This window comes from Petromyzon marinus, chromosome 3, assembly GCF_048934315.1.
Source record: "Petromyzon marinus isolate PM22_M1 ecotype Great Lakes invasive population chromosome 3, UKy_Petmar_22M1.pri1.0, whole genome shotgun sequence".
Lineage (NCBI taxonomy): Eukaryota > Metazoa > Chordata > Hyperoartia > Petromyzontiformes > Petromyzontidae > Petromyzon > Petromyzon marinus.
The window spans coordinates 23,687,713-23,712,030 of NC_133669.1; the positions used below are offsets into that span (position 1 = coordinate 23,687,713).

Consider the following 24,318-nt stretch of genomic DNA (forward strand, 5'->3'; position numbering starts at 1 on the left):
GTATTGGCGCGCTTCACACAAACCCTACAACGTATTGGCGCGCCTCACTAAAACCCTACAACGGATCGACGTGCCTCACTAAAACCCTACAACGAATCGCCGTGCGGCGCGCTCCTACTGGCTGCGGTCGCGCATAACACGCGACAAGTAGGAGCGTGCCGCACGCACGTGACCGCCGAGGCGACCAATCGTCGTCGTCATCGTGGTCCGTGGGGGCGGGGGGCGGGGCAATCTGTGCCTGATGATGCCGGTTGTAATTACTGGCGAAACGTCGTGCCTCAGATTGTAAATGTTGTGGATTTGCTCTCCCAACACACCGGTGTGTTGCTGTACCAGCAACGAATTGGCACGTTGTTTACGTGACAAACCTTAATACAGGGTTTTTTTGGGGTTAGATCGCGCAGAGAAATGTGTCGTTATACCCGCCACCACCCGACACATTGGTCGCGAAAGACGACGTCTGACAAACCTTGCTAATTGGCTGTGTCGGGTGGTGGCGGATTTAACGACACATTTATATTTAAGTGATTTATTCCCCCCAAAAAAACCTTTATTATGCACTCATAGCTGTCAACTCATACGGTTTACCCCGTATTCGTACGGGGAAATTGGGTTTTGAGGTCCATACGGCGTACAGCCGTTTCAATACGGGCAATATTGTTTTTTTTTTATATTTGTTTGTGTTTCTCCCTTGCGATAACGGCACGGGGTGACCAACGAGGTCTGACTTGGTCTGTAATACGGTAGGCACTGACAAGGGGTTGACAGGTGTGTCCGCTGCACTTTCCTCTCTTGAATTTGTGCCAATGTGCTCAAATAGTGGCCACATCTTGTCCGGCACCGATCTCGTCTGATGTCGTTGTCGAGCACATTCCCTGTTAGGTCTTCCTCTCGTTCCGATTCCTTCTGGTCTTTTTTTTTCTTCCCCCGAACAACAACAACAACACTTGTAACGTCCATGTCGTTTCCCATCCTACATATATTATTTGGGTCTTTCGGTAAAGTCACGTAGATAGGTTCAAAGAAAATGACAAAAAAATTACGAAGTTTCGATCGCAACACAAGCTTCTTTTTCTTCCTGATGACGAACGCTTGTGTTGCGATCGAAACGTCGTTTTTTTCTCATTTTTCTTCGTACCTATCTACGTGACTTTACCGAAAGACCCAAAGAATATGAATTCCTGCAGTCACGACAGCTTTAAGTCAGCATCCTACTGATGCGTCCAAAGAGTGCCAGTTTCCCTTCTCCATCACTACCTGCACCACCACCAACCACGCCTCCTCTGTGCGCAGTCACAGCAGCGCTTATGCCAGCTGCCAATTCTAATCGAGAAGCGCTTATGCCAGCTGCCAATTCTAATCGAGAAGGGGGTCAATCACGTGGCGCGCGCGACGCCGCCGCGTGACGCCGACTCGCCACGTGACGCGAACTGGAGGGGCGGGGGGCGACCCCAAAATCCCCCGCTGCCCCCTCCCTCCTCGCTCTCTATAATCACGTGACCGGCACCCCGCCGAATGGGATGTGATGGTGGTGGGGGGCGCGGGTGGTGGTGGGGGGCACGGGTGGTGGTGGGGGGGCACGGGTGGTGGTGGGGGGGCACGGGTGGTGGTGGGGGGGGGCACGGGTGGTGGGGGGGGGGCACGGGTGGTGGTGGGGGGGGCACGGGTGGTGGTGGGGGGCACGGGTGGTGGTGGTGGGCACGGGTGGTGGTGGGGGGCACGGGTGGTGGTGGTGGGGCACGGGTGGTGGTGGGGGGCACGGGTGGTGGTGGGGGGCACGGGTGGTGGCGGTGGTGGGGGGCACGGGTGGTGGGGGGCACGGGTGGTGGTGGGGGGCACGGGTGGTGGTGGTGGGGGGGCACGGGTGGTGGTGGGGGGCACGGGTGGTGGTGGTGGTGGTGGGGGGGGTGAAGCGGTTAGCGGTACGTCGGAGCCACGTACCCGGGCATCTCGAGTTCGACTCCCGCTCACGGCCACCGACACTACTGACGATTATCTGAACCGATAATGGACTATCTGTTTGCTTAAACACGTGTTAATAATATTATTATTAATCCTTGATCGTTCCCGCGTGGATTAAATACCGGCCGTTCCATAGGATTCGGGGGGGGGGGGTCAATCCTACGTACGCAGGTGGGGGGGGGGGGTAAAAAGTCGGCGTGCGTACGGGGGGGTGGTGGTAAGTTTTGACAGATTTCTGCGTACCTACTAAATGGATGGCCCCTAAGGTCCACTCGGCCTCAAATGAGTACCTGGTGCAGTGTGTAAGCATCGCCACTGGGGGAGACAAAGGCGGCCGGGCGTGGTTGCCGGCCACATAACCCCTTCATAGATAGGTGCTGCTCGCGAACAGCACTAGACCCCCAACAGTCTATGTTACAGGCAATTACGGGGGATATTATTTTTTATATATATAAGTGATTTATTTACTTTGCCAAGACTTGCAAAGAAAAAAAAACACGATTGCGCTCCTTAACTTTCTCGCATTGTTTCCTGTCGTAACGTTCTGACCGCGTGCCCCTACTTGGACGTGTGTGCAATAAGAGCTTTACAGCTCATCGGGATTCCTGCAGGATAAACATTCTGTGTGTGTGTGGGGGGAGGGGGTCGTGGCCACGTGACTCTGGGCACGCCCCCCCCCCACCGCTCGTTGCGTGACGTCTCCGAAAGCCCCGGATGGGTCACGCCCACATGGGTCACGCCCCGCGCCCCCCCTCCACCACCAAGGAGCTGTATGTAAATGTGGCGGCCATGTTGGCTGAGGGGAGAAGTTGAAGCGGCGCCGTTTAAAGGGGCAACAGATGGTAACGGATTCCGAGGCCGTCGAGAAAGACGGAGGGGACGGCGTTTTAACTCGTTGGAGCGGGTTCACGGCACGCGACGTTAACGCTAACTTTAGTTGGTAGGGTTGCCTGCGGTGTTTTGCGATCCGCTTTGACTTGACGCCGCGCGCGGATCGGGCTAGCCGTGTCTTCGTCAGGGGTAGGGGGCGCGCAATGATCATGCGGATAATATTCGGAACAATCGCGGTCGTTACAAAGAACAACAACAATAACGTTACAATGCCGTGTTATTGATGTTACGATCAAGCGTACATTCCCTTAACTGTTTTGGTTTCATTGTATCGATTCCGAGTCGCGAATCGAATCGTGTCTCGATTAATTCGTATTGCCCGTTTCGTTTTAGGCAATATTGTTATTTTATGCCGACGTGTTAACATTTTTGTTGTTGAAATTTAATAGCTTTGCGTGCGATTTAAGTAGTGTATATTTAAACGTAAATATTTGAACGGACGTGTGAGCTTGTGCGGCGATTTCAACGCATTATTTGCGTTCCGTTATTTATATCAACATTACCGCTTAATGTTTACTGCTCAATTGAGCATTGAGGGTCCATACCTACAAACTTAAGGGTTCATACCTACAAACTAAAGTGTCCATTCCTACAAACTTAAGGGTCCATACCTACAAACTTAAGGGTCCATACCTACAAACCGGTCTTAAGAGTTTTCTCGTCATGAAACAACGCTACTAAAATTATGCACTCCCCGAAGGCCGTGCAGCTGATTGTGTAAAATATAAATATCTTTTTTAAATGCGGAGAGTATATATGCCTACACAGTGGTACTCTTAAGCAAAATAATGGGATACAGTATTGTAACATTGCACGGTAAAATATTTCTATATTGTTTGCTAAAATGACAAAAAATGGTAAGGGTAGTATTGCTTATGTAACATTACTACTAAAGAATAAATATTAATGAACGTTCAAACAACTTAAAAAAACCATGGGCGTAGATGTGGCATCACGTTGGATGTGTGTAAATAAGAACGCCATCTTGCCTAGGGGGAAGGGATGGAGAGTGGTGCTGCTGTTAGTATTGTGGGGTACGGGTGGAGGGTATAAAACCAGGTGTGTTATCCCGATAGAAACACGAAAACAAAATACATTTAAGTAATTAAAAATGTGTAAGTCATTGAAATAATTACTGGACCAAGTGAAATGTGTGAAGTGTGTGGAATCTTTGGTTGTAAATGCATGTTTCGAATTCGAAGTGATTTCCTGCTAAAATGAGCATTGATGAATTGATGCTGGTCTCCCATTTACAGCCCTGAGTAACTGTTGGAAATTCCACTCTCCTTTGACGGGGGCTAGTTTATCCATAGGGAAATCACGCTGTTGACTTCCCCAGAAAGTGGTACTCACGTTATCGACTCGGAGGGCTGATGGGCCGAGTTATCCCCCGAACCACGACGTGACCTCGCAAAGATTGCGTTTGCGAGCCGCTCGCTCTGCCGCAGAGCCACCTTTGCTTCGAAGGTGCAAAGTCTTGCCTCGAACATTTGTTATCGATATTTTCTCGAAGGTGGAATAATTGTACGCCTGTTCTCTTTCTGTTTTATAATCTGTAGGTATCTGCCATGCCTACAACCTGTGCAGCGATTAAATGTCCTGAGGAGCGAAGCAGAGATTCGTTCATGAGGGGTATCACCTTTCATGGGTAACAGCACAGTTTGCACTTTTTTTTCCCCAACTCTGAAATATAAAATGACTTGGCAACACTTTTTTAAACGCATTGTGAACAAACATTATCCACTTTATAAAGTGCCTACGTTCGTCAACTCTGATGCCAAGCAGGATTTAATCTGATTTGATACTTAGGGCTTACCAGGTGTTGCACTCGTGGGGCTGAGAGGTGTCACCCCATCGTGTGCATGAGTTTGCTCTGGATTCTCCGGTTTCCTCGTACACAAATCTATTCATCGCCTTGAATGGTCTTGGCCACACATCTCGGCACACGACCCTCATACATATGCATCAATTAGATACACAAAGTGTAGGAATAGCCATCGGTAAAATTTCTCCTCTCGTTTTTCTGGGATGGGGTCTGAAGTACCGCAACATCTACCCTTAGCCAAATGTGACCCAGGGTTGCACGATTTCGCAATTCCGACTGGCTTGCCACTAGGTGGCGCCGATATGCGCACAACGCATACCATAACCAGACCTGTTACGTTATTTTAACAACTACACCTCCTGCAAGTGTTTTATTTGTAACGCTGCTTGTTGATGTTTAGTTTTCCAAAGGATCCGTTTCGAAGAAAACAGTGGAGGATAGCTGTTCGCCGACAGACTCCGGATAAAAAGCTCTGGGAACCAAGTAAAAGCAGCTGTTTGTGCAGCAAACATTTTAAATCGGACATGTTTGACAAGACTGGGCAAACCGTTCGACTGAGGGACAATGCCGTACCCACAGAATTTGACTTTCCACCTCACCTGAAGGTATGTATGTTGATGTAATCTTACCTGTAAAAGTCACTTTGTCTGTATCTGTCTGTCCGTCTATCTGTGTACGCAACTTGCGACGCCGTTAACTCGCACTGTGGGGTTTACGTTTCAAAAAAGTACCCAGATACCACGCGATAAGCCCAGGGGTGAGCCAGCGCTATTCACCGGCTATCATCAGAGATTTGTTCATGAAGCCATCCAGATATATAAACACAGACACAACTTCAACCGAGAAGATGGGTACAAACTGAGCAATCATTGGAAGGACGTTATTAACCAGGTAAAGTCTTAACTGACTGTGATGTTTCCATCCGACTCTCTGAGTACATCACCAGGTTGAATGTCTTTACATTAACGGGCTATGTGTCTCACTAACACAGCTACCATTGCCCCTTTCCCTCTATGGCGGGAGCTCTCGTTTTTTAACAGACTAACTGGCTGTGATATTTCTGTGTATGTGTCTCTCTCTATTTGTGTCTCTCTGTTTATTTGTCTCTCTGTGTATCTCTCTGTCTCTGTGGGTATCTCTTCTCTCTTTGTGTCTCTCTGTGTGTGTGTCTCTGTGTGGGGGTTGTCTCCATGTGTGTGTCTCTGTCTATGTGTGTGTGTCTCCGTGTGTGTCTGTCTCTGTGTGTGTCTCTTTCTATGTGTGTCTTTCTGTGGATGTCTCTCTCTGTTTGTGGGTTGTCCCTCTGTGTGTGTCTCTCTCTCTCTCTGTGTCTCTTTGTGTGTCTCTCTCTATGTGTCTCTCTCCATGTGTATCTCTCATTGACATGCTGGTCTCTCCTCGAAGTTGCTCTTGCGGGTTTTTTGTTCTTGTTGCCCGGTTCTCTGACATTGACATGCTAATCTTCTCATTGGCACTCCCCCTGGTTGCTGGAGCCGTCTCACATTGACATGCTATGATCTTTGGTTCTCTCGGTAAAGTCACGTAGGTATACCGAAAGAACCAAAGAGTATGGATTCCTGCCGTCACGAAAGCTTCAAATCAAGATTGACATGCTAATCTCTTACATTTACGTAAAAATTCCATCTCTAACTCCGCCCACATACCCTTGGGTTGAGCCCACCTAAAGCATATATAACCTCGTGTTGCAGCAGCTCTTTCTCCTGCATCAGCAGTTCTCCTGCTGTGTTCGTGTCACCTGATGACAGTTGGTTGTGTTGCGATCGAAACGTCGTGATCTATTAATTTTCTATCTACGTGACTTTACCGAAAGAACCAAAGAGTAACTTTAATCTAGTTAAATTAACAATTTATTACTATTATTATATCACTACGCTGAGCGCACGCCATAGCATGCATCTGCACGTGCGTGAGAACACTGACACGTGGTTCCCATAGTAACGCACAATTACGATCGGTGGGGGGAGGGGGGAATTCTCATTCGTGTTAAAAATGCAAAAAAAATACACACAATGCTGATGTAAATTCTTCAAAGTGTGATGTCCTCTTCTCCCCCACCCCAATGTGTGCACGTACTACTATAGGGTCGGCAGATACTACTAATGCAGTGCGGGCGGGGGGATGGTGGGGGGGGTAGCGGCCCAGCCCTAGCCGGCCAAGGCGCCACCTCGGCCGGCTGGGCAAGCTAGGCGAGGCCAGGGTCTCTGCACGGGACTAGGCCTTGCCACGGCACTCTGTTAAGTTAGTAGTTAACTGCTATAGAGTTGATAGATACTGTTATAGAGTCGATATATATGACTATAGAGGAGGTACAAATTACTGTAAAGTAGTTAGATACTCCTATAGAGTCGGGAGATACTACTGCAGAGTCGGTAGATGCTGCTTTAGAGTCAGTAGATACGACTATAGAGTCAGTAGATACGACTATAGAGTCAGTAGATACGACTATAGAGTCAGCAGTTACTGCTATAGTCAGCAAATACTATAAAGTTACTACTATAGTCAGTTGATACTGCTTTAGAGTCAATAGATACGACTATAGATTCAGTAGATACTACTATAGTCATTGGATACTCCTGTAGAGTCAGTATATACTACTACAGTCGGCAGATACTATTATAGAGTCGGCAGATACTATTATAGAGTCGGCAGATACTATTATAGAGTCGGCAGATACTATTATAGAGTCAGCAGATACTATTATAGAGTAGGCAGATACTTTTATAGAGTCGGCAGATACTATTATAGAGTCGGCAGATACTATTATAGAGTCGGCAGATACTTTTATAGAGTCGGCAGACACTACTATTGAGTCGGCAGTTACTACTATTTAGTCGGCAGATACTACTATTGAGTCAGTAGATACCACTACGGTCAGTAGATACTACTATACAGTCAATGGATACTATTATAGATTCAGTAGATACTACTGTAGAGTCAGTAGTTACTACAATAGTCGGTAGATACCACTATAGAGTCGGTATATAATACTACAGTCTGTAGATACCACTATAGTCTGTATATACTGCTGAAGAATCAGTAGATACGACTATAGAGGCAGTAGATAATGCTATAATCAGCAGATACTGCGATAGAGTTATACAGATACTACTAAGTCTGCAGATACTACTGTAGTGTCTTCAAAAATCACTCAGACTGACACGTAACAAGTCGTCACCTGCTTACACTTTATTAACCTATTCTTGCACCAGTTGTAGGCACTTCTAAAACTATCTGTACGGTCACTTAGACCTAACCTCTTCCCACTAGTATCTACGTTACACCTCACTTATCCTGCCCTCGGCAGCTCTGCTCTCAGCGACTCCGCACACAGCGTCCTTGCATACAGTGCCTCAGCACCCAGCAGCTTCTCACACTGCACTGCTGCCCTTGACTACGCTCCCTCAGAACCGCTCACTCGTCTGTCCCGGGTGGGGGGTTCAGCCAACGGAACGTGACGCGTCGTGAGCGAGTGCCCGCGGCAGGTCCATCCCCGCGGGCAGAGCCGGTATCGCCCGGGTTGGTGGAATGTTCCGACGGTTTAGCAGAGCGAGGCCTCTTCCGCACCGCAGGTGACGCAGTACGCCCACCCCCGGGGTGGTCCACCTCGGGAGTCTCTGCCGCCCCGTCCTTGGACGTTAGTCGCTCCGGTCCTGTAGATGGTACAGAACAATCCCCCTCACGTCCCGTTTCCCAAGGCGCGGCAATCGGCTCGCCGGACACATCAGACATTGGCCGCATAGGATGTGGGGATGAATCGACAGGACTAGGCGAGACATATCTTTTTAGCCGCGACGGTTGCACGAATCAGCGCTGCTGGCCTAAACGAACACATACACACTGCGGCCGCCGGACCTCAATAAACTCGACTGGCCCTTGCCAAAGACGGTACAATTTAGGGGATGTGCCTAGGGGTACTTGAGGGCAGTGTAACCATGCCCTGTCACCTTATTGCCAAGGAATCCCCGGCCCTCCTTGTCCCCACGACTGCTCGTTTCCGGCCTGCCTGCGGGCCGAGTTGCTCCTGGCAGCCTCGCGGGCCAACCGCAGCTGATCCAGTGTTCGCAACATGGGGTCTGGCACCACCGACCCCTTCTTGGAAAGGCGCTAGCCCAACTGGACCTGCACCGGGGGTTTGGGCTCCCTCCCGTACATGAAGTAAAATGGTGAGAACCCCATGGTCGTTGAGGAACCCACCACGGCGCCCACTACGCAATGAGCGCATTCCACTGCTCGATGCCGCGCGGCCAACACGCTAACGACCCCACACACTGTGTATGAGTCGCGACGTCATGAGTTTTTACAGGATTAATCCGCACCGGACCTAAGCTAGATGGGTGATGGGACAAAAACGGCCGTGTGTCTGATGCGCCCGGACTCGCCTGTATACTGTGGGAAGAGGAGGTGTTGAAGCCGGAGGATGATGGAGACGACGGGAAACTGCCAGTCCCATAGCGGCAGTTGACGGCGATGTGGCCCGGCCGGCCGCACCTTTAGCATTTCCGGGGAGAACGCCCAGATGGCTGGCCCAGCTTAGAGCACCACTCTAGTGACGGTGGACGCAGCCCACCGCTCCTTCCCTCCGGCCCCTGGGTGAAGGAGGCACACGCCCGCTCGTCCGTGGCCGGCTCCATTGCGCAGGCCGCCACCGCCGGCCAGTCCTTGAGGGTGAGGTGTGCTTGGATGCTGCGGGCCACCCTCAGAGGTCAGGTCGTCTTCCGCCACCGAGAGGGTGACCCCTTCCCCCCCCCCCCCCCCAATTCACAAGCCAGGGAGAGAAGCCGCTCCATGGCGAGGGAATCCAGGGCGACTGTCCATGCGAGGGTAGGCCACGTGCCCCCAAGGCAAGGAGTGCACGACGATAAGCCAGCGGCGTCTCGTTCTCCCCATCGCCTCAGCCTGAATCTTCTTTGAACGTTAGACCGTGGATCAAAACAGCGGCGATCTCGGCGCAGGCACGCTCGAGGGTCACTCAATCCGACACGGGGATGGCAAAAAAAGCAGCCAACGAGTCTTCGTCGAGCTTGGAGCACCTCGTGGGATGACCATCCCACAGAGGTGTAGGCGGCCTCGAATCGACGACGAAAAGCCATCCAATCTCCTCCTGCAGCGGTGAACTGGCTAACCAGCGGCAGATGCCGAGACTTGTAAGTGCCTAGCAAGGGCAATGGGGTGGCTTCCACCTTAGCTGTTGACGGCTGCTGGCCGCCACTAATCTTGTTGCCCCGCCCCCTCTCTCTTCCATCTCTAGCCCCGCCCACGTACCCTTGGGTTGCTCCCAGCTCGGACCTATATAACCTCTTGTCATGGCAGCTCTCTCGCCTGCTTCAGCAGTTTTCCTGCTGTAATTGTCTCACCTGATGACGATCGCTTGTGTTGCGATCGAAATGTAGTGATTTATTTTCTACCTACGTGACTTCACCGAAAGAACCAAAGAGTATCAATAAATACTACTATAGATTCAGTAGGTACTATATTCATTAGATACTACTGCAGAGTCAGTAGTTACTGCTATAGAGTCGGTAGATGCTACTATAGTCAGTAGATAATACTAGTCATTAGATTCCACTACAGTCAGTATATACTGCTGCAGAGTTAGTAGTAATGACTATAGAGTCAGATACTGCTATAGAATCAGTAGATACTGCTATAGAGTTAGTAGTTACTTCTATAGAGTCGGTAGATACTATTACGGTCAGTAGATACTACTATACAGTCAGTAGTTACTACTGGCCTCAGTAGATACTACTGTACAGTCAATAGATACTACTAGAGTCAGTAGATACTTCTCACTCTGTTTTGGTGTTTAAGTATATATGCCTACATGGGGGTTAAATATTTTTTGAGGGGGCGGGGGGTCGACAACTTTTTGGAAACCTTTTAGATAAACTATTTACCCCCCACTTTCTATAACTTTTTGGACTTCTGCAAGTCTTTTAGAGTTTTGTTGACAGACAAATGGACAGACAAATAGCACGCGGGGCTTTCACAATAGCTTGGTGTTTGTATGTATATGTTAAGTTTTTAAGAGAAGACAAGTTTTTAAATATATTTTTCCCCCGGGTAACACCGGGTACTTCCTGCTAGTCTATATATGTATATATGTAGTGACTTGTAGCGTCACTGCTGTGTACACATGTAGTGTTGTGGATTCAGGAGACGTCGGAGACGGTTCTTGTAGGCAACACTATTGATTAAAACACCTCGCTCAGCAGTACAGTCCCAGGACACTCAGGGTTACTGTCCTCCTACACCTACTGTCTGGGGAGGTACTGCCTCCGGCTACTGTGCCCTAACACAGGACTACACTCAGGGTCCTCTGGCTATGGGTGCCGAGGGGGAGGCTATTCTAACTCGCCCGAGCCAGGGTGCGAGTTCTGACGACTGACCCACTGGACCCGGCCCTTACAAGGATGTCGGGCCAGGGGTTCCCAGGGTCTCACCGCTGAGCCGCACAGACTCCCGGCCCTGATAAGGACAGCGGGGCTAGGGGTCTCAGGGTCCTATCTAGCTGCTAGTCTTCGGCTTCGGTCTTCAACTGGTCCAGGTCGGCTGGGGAGGTCCCCTTTCATGCCCATTGAGGGGTGGGGCTGCGTGGGATCCCAGAACCCCCGCAGCCCCCCCCCCCCCGTTGGGGGCTCTCTGGGATCGTGAGCCCCCAGCAGCCGCTTCTCTCTTGGGCTGGCACTGCAGCCCCTCCCCTGACGGTACGAGGTACCGTTCCATCTACGGCGCTACACACACACGTGTGATGTCACAATGCGGGGGAGCGTCACTACCACGCAGGTCTACACACACACATGACGTCATCCCGTCTGGAGGTGGGAATGACGTCAGAGCCGGTTCAGGGGATCTGGAGGCCGTGGGTGAGGGCCACGGGGGTTGTGTAAGGCCGTGGCACTCTGAGTGAACTCGGCTGGACACGTGACCGGATCAAGTTGGGGGCCGGCAGCCACCTTGGGGGGACACGTGGACAGCCGAGCAGCTTTTCCAGAGTTCTCGAAGGTGGGCGTGGCCGGGGTGTGGCCCGGACACGCCGAGGTGCATATAAGCGGCCTCCTCACCAGGTTCGAGGCTGCTTGTGTCAAGAAAGAAGATGCCTCGTGAAGACGCCTCAAAAGAACAGTCAAGTCTCCAGTCAGCGGACCAGCCAGTAGCCTTCCTGGCTGGGTCATGCTAGTTGTATTCGAGAGTCTGTGTTAGTGAGTGATGGTGTGTGTTAGCAAGAATAGGTCGGTGGTCACCACCCTATGTTAAGTGTTACGTTGAGTTAATAAATAGTGTTGCCTCCCAAGAAGTTGTGTGTGCGCCTATTTCGAGCCCATTACATATATAAAATGGAAATTTGTGAATGTGTCTGTTCAAAATGTTTAGCATACTTCCCAACATGCAACTTGAAATTTGGCATGTGGGTAGCTTCCAGACTGTACACAATGTAAAAAGTATAAAAATATACTTTTTATTTTGGGGAGGGGGGGGGGATAATGGATATATAATATATTGTACGTAAGTGAGCGGTGACGTCACAACTGTGATGTCACCCGCATGCGGCAGCGTCATGTAGTGTGTCTGCTGACGTCACGCATCCCCCCCCAAACCCTCCGCGTAGGCCTTGTATCCCGCGCGGCAGGGGGAGTGGGGAAATAATGGATATCATATACTCGGACTAAACTTAATTTCCGTGCGAAGAACGGGTACACCTGCTAGTATGTAATAAAACAACTCATCAATGCTGAAAGTGGGAATCTAATGCTCAGGAGCATTTTCACATTTGAGACAACTTTTATGTTTTGGTCACATCCAGATCCAAGAGTGGAAGCCACGGAAGACACGAGCAGACGTGAATTGTGAGCAAGTCATTATCTCTACACCTGAAGACAATATTTTGCCCTCTGTATATCTGGTAAATACATGCAAACTTTAAGTTTATCAGATTTTTTTCATTTTAGTCTCCCCAAATGACTCGAACAGCTTGAATAGAACATGTATGCTTTAACGTGCCTCTTAGTTTATGAATTTAATATTTATACTCGGTATGTCAAAACATTTTAAAATACTCCACAATTTGTTACCATTTTGAGATGACTCAATTGTAATGAAATTATGTTTCCCACATGCTATCCATGATATGGAGTTTCCTTGGTAATTTGGCTGTAAAGTCATGCATCAATTAATACTGATAAAAATACATGCATCGAATTGTATAACAATCAATGTTTTTAGATTTATGAAACTAATACGCTAAGATAAGTCCACTTGAGTGAACAAAAATGTTCAAATGCAAACGAGATGGTAAACCGATATGAAATAAAAATGTTGATTCCTGCATCGAATCACAAACCTGAATCATAACAAATTGATGTTTGGGGGGAGGCAATTTATTGCTGCAACCCTATTTGGTAACATTTAAATTGGATCTACAGTTTAATCCAACACTGAATGCGTTCAACAGCCAGACATTGCAAACCCGTTTTACATACTGTGCCTCAAAACCTCATTATGTAATCAACGTTTTGTCTTTAAATCCATGTTGTATTTACGCACGCACACAGCTGTATTTGCTTACTTATGGATAAGGTGAAGGATTTGCATTTATCAACCGCTTCAATGCCGCAGCACCCCCAAAGCGCCTTAATAAAAGAGAAATATAAACAAAAAATTACGTGCGCAAAAGAAATTGGAAAAACTGAAAGGGGCGTAACGAAACAATGAGACAAACAACAAAGGGCATCGCGGATGCTTTTAATGAGCTTTGAAAGCTGCGCCTTTCTCTGTTGATTTCATTGCATGTGCACACATTCAAAGTCTTTTGAGGTTTGACATTTAAAATATATTTTCTTCACGTATGTGTGCAGGACCATCAATATGCAATACGCAGTATTGACAAGATGAAAAAAACGTTGCACATTGTGGAGGAGCAAAGAGATTTCTTAGCTAAGAAGCTGAGGAATGCAGAACTCCGAGAACAGCGTTTGCATACCACATGCGCAAAGATCTCGAATGAGCTGGAGAGAAATCAATGTCTCGTTAATGAGTTGAGGATGAAGCTTGAATCGTTATCTGGCGACCGTTTAAGTTCACAGTAATTGTCATTCTAATATCAGGTTAATGATAAAGTACACACCTTAACCCTTTGAAATATTTTTTTCTTTTTCACAGCACCTTTCATATTGAAATATTTTGTATATAAAATGTATATAAAAAACGTATCGGCATTATATTTTACCAGAATTAGTAGCATTAAGATAACTGTGTGCCAGAAGCTTTATAATGAAAGGCAAATTTTCATTATTTATTTATAAAATCCATTGATATAGTTTTCTATTTTATTTACATGTCGTATTTCTACTGCTTTGAAAATATACAATATACCGTTGCAACTTTAATTTCTGTACTTTATTATTCTGAATGTGGCAGAGGTATGAAAATCCTCATGTATGTTTTGTACTTAACTAAATCTGATAATGTAAACCTTATGGAATGAAAGTGTGGTAATACATATAATTTAGACTGGTTTAAATGACCCAATTACAACTTGATGCTTGGGTTTTCATATTACAATTCAAAAAGTAATAGCATAATCAGAATGAAGACTTCTCCGCATTGTCGCGCGATTCAACATACCAGCTGACTCCGACATGCGAGCCGATCTCACGTGTCCACATCTGGTGGACGCCTCTTGGGTGCGCTCACTCCTTTGGCCACCACTTTGTCCACCACTTTGTTGTTAGTCTCGACCACCGGGCATCACAACTTCTTGCGACGTGTCCTGCTCAACTACAAACTTGCACAGCACTTTTTTTTTATTAACACTCGTTTATAATTTGAAACATGTCAGCGTTGATTTGGGCAATGGAAAGTCTACCTAACACGAAGAGCCATTGCTCAAAACGTTGCCTATTTTAAATTGTCCCTCTTTAAGGCAGTGTTATTAATGTTCTAGTTATTTTGCACCACTATCAACGTAGCAGCATCACCAAACCATTTTTCTAACTTGTTTAATATACACCCGAAGCAAATTAATATTTCCACATCAACTAAATTTCACTTGCACGACTATCGATACGCATTTCGTTGTAAAGTGTACTGCAACAAGATGAAACGGCTCGTTTCTCGAGTCCTATATGATGTTGCCTGTACACCGAATGAACCCTGACCCCCAGCTGAGATGACCACCCACTTAACACACTGCGAGGAGTTCACAGCACATGGCGTGGCTTTGCCGGTGTTATATCTGCAGGCACCTTGCAGTCACGTTATGCAGTTTACCCGTGTTACTGGCGGACGGCGTTAATGAAGGTGACCTCGATATCAATGTTCATTATAAGATTGCATTTCCCCGTAGGATAATTATCGCGTTTTTAGTTTCCTTTTACAAATGTATAATGAGCCAATCATTTTTATTCCTGAAGAATATCTGTTACTCAATAGCTACGAATAGATAGCTTCATATGCCAATTCAAACATTTCATCAGAAACCATTATAATGTAATTCTTGAGGCCCCATAGTGCAACGTAGTGTCTCCAGCTCATCATCCAAGCTGTCTCCCTGACCTCTCGTGTAACTGGGAAGGGCCATTGCCCGAAACGTTGCCTGTTATACAGTTACTATTTTTAATAAAACTGTTGACAAACGGGATTGATTCAATTAAAAAGGGAAAATCGCCTTTGGCCAATTGGCTCCCCCCAACCCCCTCTCTCCCCCCTACATCTTCCCCAAACCTCCCTTCTCCCCTCCATCTCCCATCGTTCCACCCCCATCTCCCACCCCCATCTCCCTCCAGCTCCCCCCCTCTACCCCCACATCCCGCCCACATCTCCCACCTCCTCCCTCATCTCCCCTCTGAACCTCCCCTCTCCCCCACCCCCCACCTCCCCCCCCTTCCCCCTCTCCCCCCAGTGTGGTCATTTACCGGTGGGTGGGGTGGGATGGGAAAGCGGCTCTACATTTCCCAACGCGGATACGCTTCCGCTTGCGATTGGCCCGCGCCGCGTTATACGCGAGCGCGCGATTGGCCGTCGGAGAGGGGTGGCCGCGTCCGCGCTGGGAAATGTAAACGTGTTCCTCTCCGCGCCCCCCCCTCTCTCTCCGTCCCTCCCTCCGCCCTCGTTGCCGATGCTGCCCGCGTCCGCAGTCCGACGACGAGGAGGAGTGGCGCGCTCGGCCTAGCGCGGCTCTGTCGGCCTTCTTCCTCTCGTCGTGACTTCATTACTGCCGCTACTGCTCGTCACATCGTCGTCGGCGATACCGAAGCAACTCCCCCCCCTCCTTCCCTCCACCCACCCACCCCAGGTCGTCGTTGTCGCGGTGCGTGCACAGCGAGGCGGGATTCTCCACGGTGAGATGGCTTTGGTTGAGTTTAAATGAATGGTCGTGGGGGATTTGGTGAGGAGGAGGAGGAGAGACAGCGCCGCAAGATGGCTCGAGGCGGGCGACTCTTCCCTTATGGGTTGTGTGTGTGTGGGGGGTGGTTTATTTTTTTTTAGGGTGAACATTTATAATGAGATTTTTTTTTGAAAGAACCACCGGCCATTGTTACGCATTATTGTGTTGTTGTTTTCGCGCGGGCAGAGGTTGAGCGTACGACTTGTAGAGAGGCGTTGCGGGCATTGCCGTGGTGAGGGGAGTGACCGAGGGGTGGATGGTGGTGATGTTGATGGTGATGATGATGGTGATGTTGGTGGTGATGTTGGTGGTGATGATGGTGATGTTGGTGGTGATGATGGTGATGTTGGTGTTGTTGGTGTGTGATGATGTTCCGGGCTGCCTCCCTTCACACACGCGCACACTTTAAAGTCGTTATACGACAGCCACGTTCACAGAAAACAAAAAAAACGACTCTTAGTAAGCTGCCATCATCACGTTTGTTTGCGTACATTTAGTACTGTACTGTGTACGTCACCGGGGGGTGCTGTGGCTATGCGTCGGCTATCCGCGACACTCCGCTTCAAAACCCGCCTGAGGTGGGGTGTGTGCAAGGTAAGGGTTGCGATTTAGTTAACAGCCACGGATAGAAACGCAGTTACGTAACAATAACTAACAGTAGGTGGCAAAAACGCACTGCGCTACCACGTACCCCTAGGTCACAACACCCCCACGAGTTTAGAGTCCCTGGTCACGGCTAACGCCAGTGACGAGTGGTTGGTGAACGTGCCCCGCCGGTGCCGCTTCACCAGCCCCGCACCCTAACCTCATGGTGGTGAAGTATGGTTAAATAAACAACACCTCACCTCACCCACCCCTCTGTGACCTGCAACTGCGTGGAGAAAGAAGTCTTCAACCAGCAGTGGATCGACAGGATCTGCAAGTGAAGTCCGCACATGAAGCAGTCCACGTGTAACTTGCGTGGCCGCGGACCGGAACAAGATGATGTTTGTCCCTGTGTTGATGCCACCCGTAGGAACTAATTGGACTTGTCCATAAGGTGATTAGTGGGGTTTAATGGCATTGTTTACTGAAAGGATTTCTTCACTGCTGATCAATCGGCCCACCTCGAGGTTTCTCTCATTTGCCATGGTTATTTGTTTTACTGTGAATTCACTGTAATTCAATTGCATTACTGTACAAGTTGATTCACTGCAGAGTGCCACAAATAATGAATTCCTATTTGGTCCCTTGTGTTAAAAATAATAGACTACTTTGGCTGTAATCATCAAATACAAATAACTTTCTCCGTCCTTCATTGCCTTCATCGTTGGCCCATCCCAGTAACTGTATGATTTTATTTCTATTCCATGGGAATTAAAATTATGCAGATGAGTTTTTAATGCATTATTAATAACAGTCTGCAAGCATCAATCCGATGCATTGCGGTAAAAATGACGCGTGTGACGGCATAAAAAAATCGAATATCCCCACCCCCCACACACTAATTCAAATCAAGTGGTGAAGTACACTTTAGTGTTCTATGGGCTTTCAGTATAAAGATTTCAATACCGCAATTCAAATGCATTGTAATGCATCGCTGACTGTAACAGCATGAATTATTCAGCATCCATTAATTTGCATGAAAGATTGCTGCTTTTTGACGGAGCAGTATTAATCGCTGGACGTTTTGGCGTGCCCTCGTTACGTTCGAGGCTTAATTGAAGTTCGTTTTTCTCCTGCCCCCCCCCCTTTCAGAGGTGGCACCGAGGACACACCAGGCACCTCGAGACATGGAGCAGTGCCCGGGGGCAAAGGCGACTGATCCCCAGCCGATCACCGACACACAAGGCGACCGTCGCTGGATGTCCATTGTAAAAGCGGGTGGTGGTCGCATCCGCCTCTCTGTCCCGAATACAAATGACCAGTCGAGGGCACTCCACCACAAAGCACGGCTCCAGTGGGGCTCTTGATTTGTTGCGACAGTTTATTTAAAAAAAAATAGCCAAACCCAAAAGCAGAGCTGACGAATACGGTTCTTCAACCAGATTGCAGTGGTTATATCATCAAACCTTTTAATTGCTATTTTCGATTATTTTGAATATATTGTGAAGTTAAAGAGGTTTTGGTACATTTTTGATTCCTGTATAGTTTTAAGTGATACAAAGACGAGACGTATGGTTTGCATACTTCACCTCGCTGGTTAGTGCTGGTTGAAAGTGGAGAGCAAACCTTGATGCTGGAGCATAGAAGTTCAGTGCAACAATGGCTTGAGCTGGACTGCCCTCGACTGCCCACTACCTAACCACACAGCCATTTGACAACCTGTGTTATGCATTGTAGTCACCCTTCCAAAGTATCCAGGCTAAGGCGTCTTCAGCTTCCAAGATCTGATGAGATTGAGAGCATTTCCTGTGATTTGATCAGAGGCTTTATTAACATGAAAAACCAATGGAATGCCTGTGGTTCGTGACTCATAAAAAAATCTAAATGAGAGGTGTTGATGTTTAAAACTAGTATGGGCTATTAAATGCAATGTATAATGTATGTTTGTGAAATGTTCAATGAAATATTGTACAGTAAATGGCTTTTGTCAACCATTTTTTATTGTTGAAGTATATACAGTAAGTGATTCTGTTGTGACCAGGTCATCATTAAATCCACTTGCAATCTGTATTCTTTTCAAGCAGGAGCATGAATAATGCAATTTAATACGAATCGCAATTTCAAAGGTCCCACTGTAAGTTTGCCCAACCCCAATTGACTTGCAGCCAACTGAAGTTTTTTTAATGAGCCAAGTTTAGGGCCGTGTAAAACATTCAGTGATGCGTGCAAGTTTGAATATAATTTGCGGATAATACTTAGATTGGCTAAAATTGTGCTGTCCACATCATTGTGAACTAAATAAATCTCACTTTCAAGCTCTGCAGCTAGCAGTGTAGCACTACGTGTCAGAGAGAAGCCCCGGAAGATGACAATCAGATAACTCATTCTGAAGTAACTGTAGTACCTCTCTATCGACACTAGATGCCATACCTTTTAATGCCCCACAAATATTGTTCATTGTATGTCAGAAACATTTGCATGTTTCAGCCTCAGAGCTGCAATGAAATGGCTTTTTTTATGTCACAGTTTTGCGTGCGGTCCTTGTAACTGGACCGAGACCATCAATTCACTACTTTTAAGAACCCACAGTTTAACCACAGATGTCTCCCTAAATTTGAACCAAGGTTCTTTGAGGTGCTGTCACATTGTTCCGACCCCCGAGTCACCCAGCCACCCCCATGAATTATCTCTAAATGAGCAACTACATGAAACCTCCTGTTCATGGCTCATAGGCAAGGCTGTTAACTAATGTTTGTCGTTTCAGCACGAGTCCTACGTGATCGAGTGCAAGAGCAAGGAGCCCGAAATCCTCTTTGTGGGTGACTCCATGGTTCAGCTGCTTGGACAATATGAGGTTACCATCCCAATACATCTGATTTTAAATTGAATGGTTTTGAATATATATGTGAACACGATTTAACATAAAACATATGCTCACTAACCTTTTGACACATTTGTATTGTTATTCCATTTCTAAATAATATTACTGTTTCGTGCAATGCCATCTGTTTCCCAGATCTGGAAGAGGCTGTTTTCCCCCCTACATGCATTAAATTTTGGAATAGGCGGGGATGAGACCCAGCATGTGCTATGGAGGCTCCAGAATGGAGAGCTAGAAAACATCGACCCCAAGGTACCATTGTCTCAGAAAAATGCAAGGATATTATAAAACATTTTTTTTAAAAAGGCATGTAAGGCACTGATTGATTATCTGTTAATCGCTGTGGATTAAATGTGCTCATGACACCCCCCATTCAAATATTAAAAATATAGTTGCCAATTGAATGTTTTATACATTAGCTTTTAATTGGATGTTATTGTCTGATGTATTAAATATGAGTATTGACATTTACACGTTTGATTTTATAAACTTTTTTGGTTTTGTGTTTGTGTCTGCAATGTTGGTGTCTGATTCGTTTTAAACTTGACTTATTGTTCACACACACACAGGTTATTGTGGTTTGGGTCGGCACCAACAACCACAAGCATACACCGGAAGAGATTTCTGAAGGGATTTTAGCGATCGTGACGTACATAAATGAAAAACACCCCCAGGCTGCTGTTGTAGTTTTGGTAAGAAACGCATCTTGTTTTGGTGACAGCTTTAATACTCAACTACATTTGGCCATATTTCACTTAGAGTAGTATGAATGCATTCTGTAAAAAATAAAACATGCTAATTACTCTGTTTACAGGGATTTTCAGCGAGATTTTCTGACCAGCCACTTGTTAATAATTACGTGCTGAGGACGTCATAGCATCTCTACATATGGCCACTAATCTGTACCCTCATACCTCTGGGGTTCTTATCTGGTTGTTTATCTCACATTTGTCTCTCACCTCTGTCTCTTGTTTGTCGTTTTTTCATCATTTTAAAATCTCTATCTCGGTGAGCCATATCTCTCGATCATAGCTCAGCAGGCCACTCCAAGGGCCTTCACGGGCCCGATGTGGCCCTTGGCCTGTCAGTAAAAAAAAAAACCTGCTGATATCTACCGTTTGAGGCTGCTGAATTTGAAAGAAAAATAACCTCACTGCGTTGGTAGTAGTGCACAAGCAACTATAACAAAAATATACAACACATTGTCAGTAATACTGGTTTAAAAATATATATAATTGGTGACGTTCCGGGCAATGACCTTTCATAGCACAGTCATGGCATGATCGTCAATGCCACTAATTGATTGGATATATTGCTCACACTTGTGTTCCACAATTTGACAGGGCTTGCTACCTCGTGGGCGAGATCCAAACCCACTTCGGGAAAAAAACCTGCGCGTCAACGAGCTCGTGGCAAAAGCGCTCGTGCCCGCCAACGACGTGAAGCCGCCCCGGGCCCACTTCCTCGATGACAACTACGGCTTCGTACACTCGGATGGCACCATTGGGCGCAGCGACATGTACGACTTTTTGCATCTGACGACGGGCGGCTATGAGAATCTTTGCGGCCGCTTGCACGAGCTTATCCTGAATCTTCTGGGCGAGACGAACGTCGCAGCGAAGACACAGGGGGAACCATCCGCCTAAGCACCTGAATGCTCCCTTACCCCACAGACGGGCTCGTTAAGTTTTAGCCGACGCATTCTCATATGCAGAGGTTTTGTTCGGTCAAGCTTTTTTTTATTTACTTATACAATTTTGGGTTATAAAAATATTGGTCTTTTTTTAGATGACAGGTTTTGCTTTAGTAATCAATTAACCTTTAGACTGCAATCAATACAACAGTTTTGAGGATGGTAATGTAAATAATTGCATAATGAAAACCTGTTTAGTTTACTCTGGTGTATACTTGCATGTGTCAATTGACTCTTTTTAGTCTTTTGCTTAACAGCTCTAATGTTGCTAAAGAGCACTTCAGGTTGTATGGGAGGACCTTAAAATATTTGCAGTCCAAAGGTTAAGTGTCACTTCAAAGGATTATCAGAATGTCATAAACGTCTTAACATCATAATGCACACTGTAATCTGCCTATATGTCGTATGTGCCTGGATTAGAATAAGTAAGGCAATAATGCAATTAGTGGATTTTGTTTTATGAACAAAATTGCTGGAACCAAAAGCCTTATTTAATTTTCCTAATTTAAGTACAAATCTCACATTTTCTCCTATCAAGTTAACGATCAGTGTGAAGAGAATGTGCACGCTCATGTGATGAGACGGTGGCAGAACAATGGGGTTTGTTTTTGCTTGCTGTGGAAAGCTTTTTCTGTTTGTAGCATTTCGAACTTGTGTAACATTTAATTAAGAAGGAATATGTGACAGGTTTACTAGATAATTCCAAGAAAAATTGGTTCAGCAAATGTAAAATTTGGCAAACTAGTATCAAATGTGTTCAAACCAACGGTTCCACATTCACACACGCTCTCAATTTCTATATGTTGGAATCAAAATGTAACATGTTAAATTTACATTCGAATGTTTTTTTTATTTACAAATAATTAGGAATAGTGATTATGTAAACTTATGAGAGTTGAACAGATGGTTTTAACCTAAAAACAACTTACATTTTTGATTTGTATAACTTGCTGAACCCCAATCTTTCTGGGATGTCAGAACAAAGCAAGTTCATAAGTACTGCCAGTGAAAGTCGTATGATGAATGTTTTGTGTTTTAATAATGGCACAGGATGAATACTAATTTACAGTAACTGTCATTGCTTCACAAATATCACCGAAATAAAATGTAATCTCACACTAGTGTTTGTTTTATATACTTTTTGCTTGTTGCTGAACTTGCCACTGGCAATGTTATACGAACACCAAACTCTTGACTCTCTTAAGCGAATAACTCGTACATTCACACTGACCTTGTTACCTAATTAGGTATTGGTTATCAAAGCATTATAGACACTGAGTGTAAGCTGGTCTCTTTTTAATAATGTACTTATTTATATTGAATGCACTTGCATGTTGTGTCTCATGTTTACAATTAATGTGTTTGACATTTCTCTTTGAAGCTTATCACGATTATTGAAATGAGAGCATGGCTGATTGTGATTCTGTGCATGTTTGTTTGCAATAATCATTAATTAATTAACACTTAAAGCTGCATTGAAAATATAGTCCCCGCGTATCCTACAGTGATCTGGCCATATGACATCTAATATATTGTAGTTTATTTGAGAAATAAATGTTTTTGTCATTTTAGTCTGGAACAAGAGTTGACCATAACTGAGCTGGGGGTTATGCGAGTGCATAACGTTTAGAGCTGACAGAGATAACATTGGCACTAAATGTATTATTAGAGAAGGATACTGCATCTAAGCTGGACCCAAAAGTGACCAACGTATAAGTAAGAAAAATGTTGCACATAAAAGAAGATCTGATGCAGACAATGATAAGGAAACTGGCACAGTTTGGACATGTAAGACGGATAACAGGAACATTTTAAATGTGTGGAAAAAATGAAACCGGATTGAGGCCAGAACGATCTGCAGTGAACAATGAAACAGTTCTAAACATCTTCGCCCAGTGATTCTCAACCTTTCTGCACCCACGTGCAAATGGCAATGCAACACATTTTTTAAACCACCATGCAGTAAAAATGTGGTTAGTGACTCCGGGCCACTTTACATGAACTTGCAGACCATTACTTTTGACTAAGGGTGCAAAAACAAAATAGCGGAAGGTTGGCGCAGTGATAAACTTTATGAATGTGCAGTTTGTATGTTCTCCTGCTGTTCTGTATGGTATTGGCCAAACATTCCAATACTTAAAATGTCTGCAAATTACTTGATTAAGATTACACACAACTCCTTGCAGAACCTCTTGAAAAAGAGCCTTGAGGTTTCTTGAGGCTCTTCTGGATAAACAGGCTGAATTTTTTTAGTTTAAACCTTCACAATAATATTTGAGGATGGTGGAAAACGTTCTAAACCCTATAAACAAGAAAATACTAGAGCCACTTTGCCTTTTAGTTCATACTATTTGGTTCTATTCGGTAAAGTCACGTAGGTAAAAAATAAACAACAAAAATCACGACGTTTCGGCCACAACATAAGCGGCCTTTATCAGGTGAAGGGACCAGACTGTCTCGAGGACAGCACTGGAGAGAAACACAGCCAAGCTCAGACCGCGACCTTTAAGCTGTGTGATAGAAACTAAGGTGCCTTGACAAAGGAATTTGCATAAAAATTTGCATTTTATTGGCCGACTTAGCATGATGAACGATGTAGAGGTGGTGTACATGCGGGTGAACATGCCGGTTGGCGAGGGGCGGAGGGGGAGTTTACCTATTGATGGTGTGAAAAGGGAATTTTAAGAGCTGCGAAAGTTTGGGGTACCACTACTTGAAAAAAATATATACTGTACCATTGAAAATTTGTTTAATGTTTGGTTCGATTTAGAACATCTTTCCAATGGTTGCTTAATTTGAAACCATCTCGGTTGAAATTGTGTCTGTGTTTGTAGATCTGAATGGCCTCATGAACAAATCTCTGATAAAAACCCGTGGGTTTGCAAAGAACCTTGGTATCGGAGAAAATTATATCGTGATCACCCACAGCGTTGTAACAGTGATCAGCTACGGTAGAAGAATTCGTTCTGCCGTGTTTCAAATCTGATTTGTGCTCGCGAATTCGGTCAGAGACATGTCGCTTCGTCTCCCCGATATAGCAATCACCGCAGGTACAACTCAATTTAGTTCATGTTGTG

General features: G+C 46.0%; 1 protein-coding gene and 1 long non-coding RNA gene across 3 annotated transcripts; both read left to right on the forward strand.

Annotated features, from left to right (window-relative positions):
- The first annotated feature begins 2,656 nt into the window (after nt 1-2,656).
- Nucleotides 2,657-5,129, forward strand: LOC116957553 (uncharacterized). Its single transcript, XR_004405193.2, has 3 exons — nt 2,657-2,804; nt 4,413-4,501; nt 5,079-5,129. It is a non-coding gene; the product is annotated as an uncharacterized LOC116957553 (long non-coding RNA).
- A 10,636-nt stretch (nt 5,130-15,765) lies between these two features.
- LOC116957560 (platelet-activating factor acetylhydrolase IB subunit alpha2-like) lies at nt 15,766-22,362 on the forward strand. Of its 2 annotated transcripts, none has more exons than XM_032979798.2 (6): nt 15,766-16,035; nt 17,820-17,935; nt 19,432-19,521; nt 19,684-19,800; nt 20,118-20,240; nt 20,892-22,362. In XM_032979798.2, the coding sequence occupies exons 2-6, from the start codon at nt 17,855-17,857 to the stop codon at nt 21,192-21,194; spliced, it is 714 nt and encodes a 237-aa protein (XP_032835689.1). In that variant the 5' UTR covers nt 15,766-16,035; nt 17,820-17,854; the 3' UTR covers nt 21,195-22,362. The 2 variants fall into 2 exon arrangements, with proteins under 2 accessions (XP_032835689.1, XP_032835696.1); XM_032979805.2 differs by having other exon boundaries at nt 15,766-16,004.
- The last annotated feature ends 1,956 nt before the right edge of the window (nt 22,363-24,318 follow it).

Coding starts and splice junctions, on each gene's coding strand:
- LOC116957560 (XM_032979798.2), top strand. CDS start 17,855: ATGGAGCAGTGCCCGGGGGCAAAGGCGACTGATCCCCAGCCGATCACC. Junction 17,936..19,431: donor ACCGTCGCTGGATGTCCATT/GTAAAAGCGGGT, acceptor TTGTCGTTTCAG/CACGAGTCCTACGTGATCGA. Junction 20,241..20,891: donor AGGCTGCTGTTGTAGTTTTG/GTAAGAAACGCA, acceptor ACAATTTGACAG/GGCTTGCTACCTCGTGGGCG.